Source organism: Anas platyrhynchos, chromosome Z (assembly GCF_047663525.1).
Source record: "Anas platyrhynchos isolate ZD024472 breed Pekin duck chromosome Z, IASCAAS_PekinDuck_T2T, whole genome shotgun sequence".
Classification (NCBI taxonomy): domain Eukaryota; kingdom Metazoa; phylum Chordata; class Aves; order Anseriformes; family Anatidae; genus Anas; species Anas platyrhynchos.
Genome location: NC_092621.1, coordinates 18701380 through 18711472, shown reverse-complemented (window position 1 = coordinate 18711472; position 10093 = coordinate 18701380). Strand labels below are relative to the sequence as shown.

The 10093-nt window shown below is 39.7% G+C and overlaps 1 protein-coding gene across 3 annotated transcripts in view; it reads left to right on the top strand.

The window, feature by feature from the left end:
* CDC20B (cell division cycle 20B) overlaps window positions 1–10093 on the top strand; it is a 34892-nt gene that overhangs the window by 11802 nt on the left and 12997 nt on the right. For all 3 annotated transcript variants that reach the window (XM_072031193.1, XM_072031194.1, XM_072031195.1), the window contains exons 3-6: window positions 891–1104; window positions 3010–3131; window positions 6043–6142; window positions 8801–8911. In XM_072031193.1, the coding sequence (XP_071887294.1) occupies window positions 891–1104; window positions 3010–3131; window positions 6043–6142; window positions 8801–8911 (547 nt within the window). The remainder of the gene's footprint in view (window positions 1–890; window positions 1105–3009; window positions 3132–6042; window positions 6143–8800; window positions 8912–10093) is intronic.

The window sequence follows — 10093 nt, the reverse complement described above, 5'->3', positions numbered from 1 at the left end:
CATGCTGGCGATGAGAAGATTCAGAAATCAGAAATGTGCTAAGTCCTTCTTTGGGAAAAGATCAGAAAACCAACCTGGCTCCAGACAGCTAAGATAGGTTTGCTGAATGCTCTTATCTTTGAGAGACCAGCCCAAAGATGCTAAACTAAACCTCTGAAAATGTTTTGGGTCTTTCTAAGGTCAGTGCTATATCCTAGTGCATGAGTGATACAAATTTGGTTTTCTTCTGTGCTGCAGACTTCCTATGTGACTGTGACAAGAATCACATCTTTTAGGATGCAATTTTAAGAATTGCAAATTTTGCCTGAACTTTTGCCAGCCCTTATTTAGTTTTCTATCTATTGTCTCAACCTGATATTGTCTCTACCTGTCAAATGATTCAGGGTTACTTACCTAAATAGGACTTTTCCCTTTCCCCCTTTCCCTCTTTCCCCCTCTTCCCTCTTTCCCCTTTTCCCCTTTTCCCCTTTCCCCTTTCCCTTTTCATTCTTTTTTTTTTTTCTTTCTTTCTCCATTTTCTTTTTCTCCTCACACTTTATGTACTTATACTTAGATCCTTCCAGTTCTTAACTTCCTTACTTCAGTTTCTTTGAGTATTTCTCTGTGGAAAGGTAAATATTGTGCTGATCAGCTACCTGACAGTCGTGACTGCTCCTAGCTCTGAACAGCTCCTGAGTTACTCTGCTGCAGCTGGGAGTTGCTGCTTCCCCTGTGTGATGTAGGAAAAATCCCATCACTTGCTGTGTACCGTGTAGCCACCCCGATGCCCATCGCCATGTCCTGCTGCTCAGAGCTGAGCCGAGCCCACACAGATTTGCAACAGCATGAGGGGACAGAACAGTGTTTAGCGATGACTGACCCTGGTGTTTTGGCTCCCTCCACTTGTGCAGGTCGCCGCCTCAGAGAGGACGACGTACGCGAGGTTTAAGAGCTCCATGAAGAAGCAGCTGGTGGCCAGGGGCCCGGTGGCGAGCAGCCCCATTGTCACAAGATGGCAGCAGCTGCACGCAGGAGGCCGCGCTGAGGAGCCCAGCAGGGCCTGCAGGGCCCACCACAGTACCCCTGGGGGGGCCCAGCCTGCAGACACACCTGGGGAGACTCCAGGTCAGGCAAAGAGTTATTTTCACATACAGGATGGCATCATGTGGGTAATTCTGTGGGATGACGTTTCCCCGTGTCCAATGGACAAGGGCTGTGGCGTGCAGCAGCTGCAGTCTGTGTAGCGCTCCCCAGGCAGGGCGAGCTCAGGGCCAGCTTCCTTTCAGCAGAATTACACTGCTGACAGCGAACGAGAGGAAAGCCAGGCCTGCTGTTAGCAGTGTGCAGGCAGACTAGGACGGTAGGTCACACAGACAGTAAACATCAGGGGTGAGGGCAAAAGAAAAGACAAAACTTCATCCCCAGCCAAGTAATTTCTGTTACAGATAAACCTTTTTGCCTTTACACTGGGGTGTGTGTGGGGCTGGATTTAAGTTGCACTGGGCTGTAGCAGCGCTCAGTTTGTTGCTGCACATTTGCACCTCAAAAAGCTATCCATAGCTGGCAGGACAGTAGGAGAATTCATGCATACTTATTTCCTTTCACAGAATCATCTAGGTTGGAAGAGATCTCCAAGATCACTGAGTCCAACCTCTGACCTAACACTAACAGTCCCCACTAAACCATATCCCTAAGCTCTACATCTAAACGTCTTTTAAAGACTTCCAGGGATGGTGACTCCACCACTTCCCTGGGCAGCCCATTCCAATGCCTAACAACCCTTTCAGTAAAGAAGTTCTTCCTAATATCCAACCTAAACCTCCCCTGGCGCAACTTTAGCCCATTCCCCCTCGTCCTGTCACCAGGCATGTGGGCGAATAGACCAACTCCCACCTTGCTACAGCCTCCTTTAAGGTACCTGTAGAGCGTGATAAGGTCTCCCTTTGCCTTGCACGTGGCTACCCGAGACCTGTCTACAACTGCAGAACTTCGACCAGTCTGCATGCCTGGATGTGGTGCTGTGTATACTCTGTGATGACCCACTGAAGGAGACGTGTGCCTTGAGTTAGTTTCCCCTCCGATATCTAAGGCTATAGGTATTGACGAAAGTCCTGCCTGCCAGTAGACACTTATTCTCAACACACCGTAGGGTAAGGCATGTTTATCATTCAGAGCGCAGTCGTACGTGTACTTTCAGGACTTAGGTCTAGAGAACTGACTCTGGAAGAGGCTGTTTCCCTCCATCAACAACAGAGGGAGCTGAAGAAAGACTAAATAAGCCTTTGAACTCACTCCCACATCCAGCAGTGGTAAAGTGCAGAAGGGTCTTGCATGTACTAGAAGAATTTCTTGGAAGAGCAAGGGAACTAAACAAGGCACATTTCATGATTAATCATGGAAATCTTTAGAAAACAAATAAAAGGTGCTTGTTGCTGTACAAGATGTATTCCTATGAGGCCACAGTTGTTGGAGACAAAGTGCCATTCTATCTTACGCTGAGCAGAATACTCTTCAACAGTGTGGTCATAATGCATGCCCAGCTCTGGGAAATTCACGTTCAAAAGCTGGATTCATGTTCTAAACTGAATTTTTCCCTGCTTTGGTTTCTAGAACAGAAAGTACTGCATACTCGCATCACCAGCAGTGGTGAAAGCCTTTATGGTTGTGGGAAATCAGACTTTGATTTTGTGTGGAGTAGGTTCTGGTGTAGCCAGTCAATAGATATGTGTTATAGAAGTAAATATATACAGCTTATAAAGGGAACGACCAATCCGATCTTTTTTAGATGTCTTTTTTAGGACAAGATGAACAGTGCTGTACAGGCATCTGTTTCTTTTCCTTGACACTGAAGGAAAGGGAGAGCAGACTGACTAGATCAAATGCCAGCATTTGTATCGTCCCACTTAGTGTGCCAGTCAGCTTTGAGAATATTGCTGCTGGAAAATAAATGCTTTTCTGAAAAAGTTCTAGACAATACCCCTATGTATGGTTTTGAGTAAAATTTTTCCATTAAAATTATTTTTTTCTCAGTGACACCTCAGATACCTAAGAAACTCTCCATGAGGGAAACAACTGTGACTCTACCCTGCAGTCACACTGCAGAAGGCTTAGAATGGAGAAATAACAGGAGAACTAAAATAGGAAAGAAACAGGTATGCAACACAACATTAAAATGCACAGGTAGGATATTTGCTTTCCCGATGTGTTCTTTAACCCTATCTTTGGTCTGGAACCTGTTGTGCAGATGCTGCCTTATTAACACGGAGAACATTAACAAGAGGAGATCCATTTAGGAAATGTTTGCTAAAAAGATGACAGGAACAATAGCTTCATCATTTGTTTAATTCAGTTTCTGTCCCCTTCTGTCAGCCTGTCGTCCTGCAAACTAAAATTGAAACCAAGTTAATGAAGCCCTCAAGATGCACTTGTGACCTCAGAGGGAAAACCTGTATTATAAAAAATGCGCATAAAGACCACGAATGACTCAGTTTTTCACATGCTTAATAACCACTATGCATGAAGAAGATAATTTCTTCAATTGTGCAGGATGTTGCGGTTCTTTTGGTCACGTAGACAGAATGAGATGCTGTAAAAAATTGCCAAAAAATAGCTTTCTGTGAATAATGTTTTTTATCACGACAATAGAAACTCAAAGGCTAGTTAGTAATGTTTAATGATTCTTGGCCAAAGATGAATGAACACAAGAAATCTCTACCATGTGATATGAAGACTTCAGTTCTCCTCCCATTTTGGTGCTGCTTTTTATTGCTGTCCACTATATCCATTCATTTTTGCTAGTGTACCCTGACAAACCTTTCACACCTTTTTTTTCTCTGTGGGCTTTATCTGCTGCTGTTTGGTCACCTTTAATAAACCTCTGCACCAGACACCCACCCATTTCCCCTAACTAACTTCTTGAAAATTGTTTTCTCATGTGAATCACAGTGATACTTATCTGTGTTAGGAAAAGTTATTACCGTAACATTACCCTCAAAGCTACCTCCTGATTTTAGTCCTATCTGATTGCAACTATTTGTATATTAAGTTGTAAACTTATGGTCAGTCACAATGCTTTTTTCTCACTGGTCCTCTCCTTGATTGCACCCGTTGGAAGATCAGTACTGAAGACCATGACAGCTGTTTTCAAGTGATTACATTTTGACTATAACTGTTGAGTAAGGATGCTTCATAGCTGCATACTCAATGTCCTTGCTTGTACTGGTTTATACTTTTTATTAATATTATTGAGAAGTTTTCATGAGGGTATGAAGATCAACTTCTGAGAAGAAGAATTAGTATCAGAATAGCTGGGCTAACAGGCTTATTGGTTGTTATCTTTTAAAACTTGTACTCTTGAAGGTTATTGAATGTTGCAAAAGGACTGATGCTTTCTACATCATTCTGGGAAACCTGTTTTTCAGGGCAATCACTTCCCTTCACAAAGTAGTATTTCTTCACAAAGAAATTTAATGAAGTCTTTTTGTAAGAAGGTAAAAACTTTCTATGAAGTAATATTTGTAAAACATACTTCCTTTCTTAAATTTCAATGCATTTTTAAAGATGTACGTGCATGCTGTTGTTTTCACTCTTCTGTGTCAGTCTTTCATCTCTACAGTACCTAGAATTATACTATGACTGACATCAGAAGTTGAGTTAGAACTAAGATATTCAGAGTTTTACATCAAGGACCACAATAACTTCCTGTAAGTGTGATGTGGGGGTCTTTGAGATAACATTGTGGGATAAAATCTTTTCACATTCCAGTGAATGTGTGTGGTCTCCTTGTGGGCCAAAAGATTACTTTCCTGTACACACAATAGGTTTTCCATAGAAATGTCTGTACTTATTTTAGAGGGACACAGATCCAAGCAATCTGATTAGCTTTCTGCCAAGTTGTCTATATAAATCATGCAAAAAGTGCTTCTCAGAGCTGAAGGCTTGCTGTAGAACAGATGGGATGTATAAAAATCTAACCTTTTTTTCCAGTTATATTTATTTAAGACATTTCTTATCGTGATTACAACAGGGTTTTTAAGAAGAGTAACACTGGATGTGTTTGGAAAGATAGATTTCACAGACACTGGAGAAAGAGCATACTGAGTGGCTGGTAAAAACATCAGCTGCACTTCCACCTGACTGTAAATAATGAATTACAAAACAGACAACTAACATCAGAGTGTTCAATTAAGTGAAACAACATTGCATTGGGAAGAAATGCATATTATTAGAGATTGGTGTAGGGATTCATATCCTATGGGACTGATCTGAGCCTTTACCTGATTTTGCCTAAACCTAACTAGGGCCTAACCTATTTTTTTTTTTTTTAAGGGAAGAGTTCCAATAACATGTCACATCTCCCTTTTCTTATCTTTGTCTGCTGCATTATCTGTTTCTCTGACACACAATGAAATTTTATAAAAATTATTATTCCCCTGCTTATATTTTTACATATACAATTGTTATTTATATAAATAACACCCTGTTTATATTTTTAGCACCTGTGGATTCAAATTTTAATACTTGTTTAAGAAATGGGATCGTGGTGTCCAGACCCCGGGACCCTGGTCTGAGTAGGTTTCATGTTGGTATCAAGGACCTTGCAATGTATGCATTACAAAACTGATCAGCAAGCCTGAGGCATCAGACATATTGCCTACATGTAGAAAATCTATCATTGTATGCTGCTAAAATTAGGCCAATACAAATTAAAAGAGGGCAAGAAGGCACTAAGTTTCAGTAGGTGGTATGTACACATACAGAGCCTGAGAACTTTTCCACTGGTAAGATGGCCTTGTTCAAACAGCTTTGTTAGAATTTGTATGATTGTTAGCAGTGAATTGGTGTTTTATGGAAGGAAAGATGATAACTCTAGCCAGAGCATATGATTTGGACAGTGGTATTGTGTATTTTTAACTGATCTCCCATCCAAGAGTCAAGTCATTCTAAAACATTCATGTAAAAAATATTGTGTCTTTTTGATTTTTATGCTATCCTTTATATTTAAATAATACATTTTGTTACATTTCTTCATTCAATCATCTTTTCACTTCAATGTATTGGCAGAAATGTTCTACTCAGCTTCCAGTGGTCCAAGAGGTTGGATGTAGCATGGTCAAAAGTGTAGACATGAAGGTTTGTGAAAATAGCAGTTGCATCTGGAAAGGTATGTTCCTGTGTTCCACTATAGCAAATACCCCCATGCACACCGAACAGGAAGATAGAGTAGGCTGCATCTACCATGAAAAAAAACATCTGTTCCAAAAAGTGTTGCAAAATAATACAAAGTGGCTGAGATGTACGCAGCTTCAGGCTACTTCTCCTTCAGTTGCCACTGCCTTTGAAGCAATAGCACCCACCTCTTCCATTGTGGTTAACACCTAGTATTTTACCTGGCTCTCCTTTGGGCACGATCAGACACATGAATTCCTTTTGACTTTCAGATAGGGAATGTGGTAAGTATTGGATGGACTTCTAGGTACATGAGAGTGTAAAACATACAGAGATAGTGGAATCTTGTTGCACCTACCTGTAGGGAAAGGTAGCTGGAACAGATTGTCCCTAGCATTGCTTCTGGTTTCATCTGACTGGGAGTTGATTAGTTTAGTTCACTCCAAAAATATCCTAGGACTGAATGAGCATACAGAGAGTGTGAATGATCAGGGGACTGGAAGCCAGGTGAGATGTGAGAATCTAATCTGTCAAATAATACAGATATTCCCAGAGTTTTTTTGGGTATGCAACACTTTGTAAGATACCAAACCAAAATTTTACTGTGTTCTGTCTTAGGTAATTTGTTTTGGTGATCTGGCTATTTCTGTGCTGGACTCCTTCCATTCAGAGATTGATTCATGCTCATGTAAAAATAGTGAGAAACAACCTCTATATGACTGGAGTTCAGCTCATGTGGAAGAAGTTCGGGGGCATGTGAGAGACTGGTGTATATTCATTTGTTACTCTTTTCCATGCACATAAAACTTGCTTCAAAGCAGTCAATAGCAACAGTATAGGGGATAGTCACAGTATTTTTTTCTTAATGGCAAATGAATATAGGTATCAAGAAAACTGGGTTTTATTCCACATATCTACTTGTTGATCAAGTGGTCTTACATGCCAGTGATGACTACTTACCTCTTCCTGAGTCTCGTTTTGAGAAGTGACATAGGCATTTGAGACCTGAAATCCTATCAAAAAACAGTGATGATCTTCTAGCACTCAGGCAAAATAACACAAAATGGTGTAATAAAGCTTATTTTCCACTAATAAGAAAGTCTGTTATGCACATTCATGTGTCCATATATGGACATGTGAATAGAGCTGAAATCGTATCAATACGAGTTTGGGGTAGATAAATTGCATGTGAGAGAAGAGAAAGCTGAAATGAGTTACACAGATGATTTCATCCTTTTTATCTCAATCCTTAATCCCAGCTACCAATATTAAAGAAGAAAATCATTTTCAAATTGTGTCAAAAGTTGTCATTCTCCAACTGTTATAATTAAGTGCTGTAGCTTCCCTGAACTGTCCTATTTGTCTGGGTTCAGAAACAGTAAATTTTCAAAAAATAACCCAGAATCTAGATATTAGAAATATATATTGCTGCCCAGACAAATCTTATTTCAGTGCTATCAGACCATTTTTAGTGTTAGGAAGAAGTGTTACATATTGCATAGGGCAAGCAAGGTCTCACACTCAGTTGTTCCTGCAATCCTGCTTAATTTTTTAATTCCACAGACTTAGATCTGGAAAAAAATCACTGTGGCCTACTTCTTGCTAATCTACAGTCTTCATTTAGGGGGGAGGTGCTACAGTCGAGAGGAGAAACAGTTGTTTGGCAGAAATTCATTTTGGATTAGGGAAGAAGACTAAGGACAAAGTAGGAAAGGAGTGTGTGAAATGTTCTCCACAATTTGTCATTGATAAGACTTCCGTGTGGGATGATAATGCATGTATTTGTGTTACAGAGTGCAAAAACTTGTGAGTGTTGACTTTTTTTTGAACAGAAAAGGTTAGTTGTCAAGGTAGATAATCTATTCTGCCCTTGAAGCTTTTGGCATTCTTTCTAAGTATTCCTCTCTGGAGAATAGTTCAAAAATGAAGTCAAAACAGAGGAAAGTGCAGAAATATGAGTCTCCAGCTCTTTTCTCTGCATATTACAGAAAGACAATTTCTTACTCATAAAAATATAGCATTAAATGATTCATGGTGCTAATGATCTTTTCCTACAATGCTTAGCAGTTGCAGCGTACAATAGACTATGACCACAAGGGCTTACTCTTCTGTTTGCTCATACCTGTTTTTTACTGCTACTGCTTTTGTTTCTCACTTTTGCATTGTCACAAGCTTAGTGTGCTGTGATCAAAGTGGGTGTGCATTAAAACCTTTTCCTGTGGTTAGATGTTGGTGGGAGAGACCTTTTAACGTGATATTAACATCAGAAAGCAAAAAGGTTAATTGCTGTCTGAGAGGGTTTTAAGGTGGGAGAGTCCATATGAACTGGTAATAACAACTTCTGACAGAAAGCTAACCAAAGACAAAGTGAACCATGTTCTGCACTGAGCTGTGAGACAACTTAAATAAAATATAGTGGACCCTATTCTTCACTCTAGCAAATTACATCCATGGAGATTTGAAAGAGTTGTTAAAAGGTAGCTTTCACCTACTTTTGTGTGCAGTGTTTTGGCCTACACAGGATAAATCAAACCCTTCTGGAATGCTATGGACAATGGACAGTCTAATATAGTCAGTGTGAAAGGCTTAGGCATGAGAAAAACTGGTGGTATTTTGCATTATTGAACTGTGCATGGTGCATCTTCAAATACAGGATGCCAAGAAAGGACACAGAATGAGTTTAGAGCTGTTACCACTGTGAAGTCACCCATGCCATTGGAGCCAGAAATGAGGCTTCATATTGCTGGTTTGCGCGATGATTACTGTAAGTTACTTTCTTCTATTCAAAGGCTTCTGCAGAGGTTGGGGATACTGATACATGCATCTAGAAAGATGGCAAATATGTGTCCCCTTCAGATCAAATGGAAACTCTCCAAGACTTATGCATAATGTAATTTTTTTTTAATAACATTTCACCTTTGAAAACTGCCTGACTCAGGATGTAGAGATGACCGATCAAACCCAAGAATCAGTATCACCTACATCTCATGCAGCTTTCTTCAGCAGTAGGTATCAATACAACTTTAAAGTCAAACCAATATACTTATCCCTGCTTATTAATTAAGCAGAGGACATTTAAGATATCAGCTTTGGATGTCTAGCAGACTGTTAATACAGCAGCAGGTTTATTGAGAAGACTTTGAAATCTCTTGGTTTAGGGAGACATCATTGCTGTTGTCTATAGTTTAGATGACACATACCTTCTGAACTAAATTCTCGCTTACATGTTTGGTGATGTATAGGCAAAAATTAAGCATACACAAGTTACACCTGAACATGCATGGATTTCTGGTCTAAATATATAGCACCAAATATAAAATAATAAGAACAATAACAATAAAATAATAATAATAATAATAATAATAGAATAAATATAAGCACCAAGTATGTGTCTTAACACTTCCAACGTTCTAACAACCCTGTATATGAAAGTGTTAAAAAGTGTCCCCGTGCTTTTTTTATTTCAACTTTTAGCATGTCCTTACAAATGTTCTTTAGATGTAAATCTGTGAGCAGGACAAAGGTTTATTTGCATGCAGATTGAGGCTGGATTTCTACCTGGATCATTTACACTGATTATGCACAAAGTGTGTCCCAAGATTAAGCATAAATAGTCTTTGGAAATGATTTTGTAATACTTATTTCTGACTGCAGCAACCAGGACTCTAATCAAACAGCTGGCAAACAACTAGTGATGAAGAACCCTCATTTCTGGTGGCAGAAATTAGAGTGATGTGAGCATCCAAAATGGTGTATGATAGATGCAAAAAAAAATGATGAGGAATCTGTCAGTCACGTTCTGCTGTACAGGTGTACCAGCTTGTGGACACTAGCCTGATGAAGACCTTGACTTGTTAGAAATACTCTCCTTCATTTAGTTCTCATTTGGTGTCTTCATCGAACAGTAGCTAGTAATGGTTTCATAGAAACAATGTCCTGAAGTTTT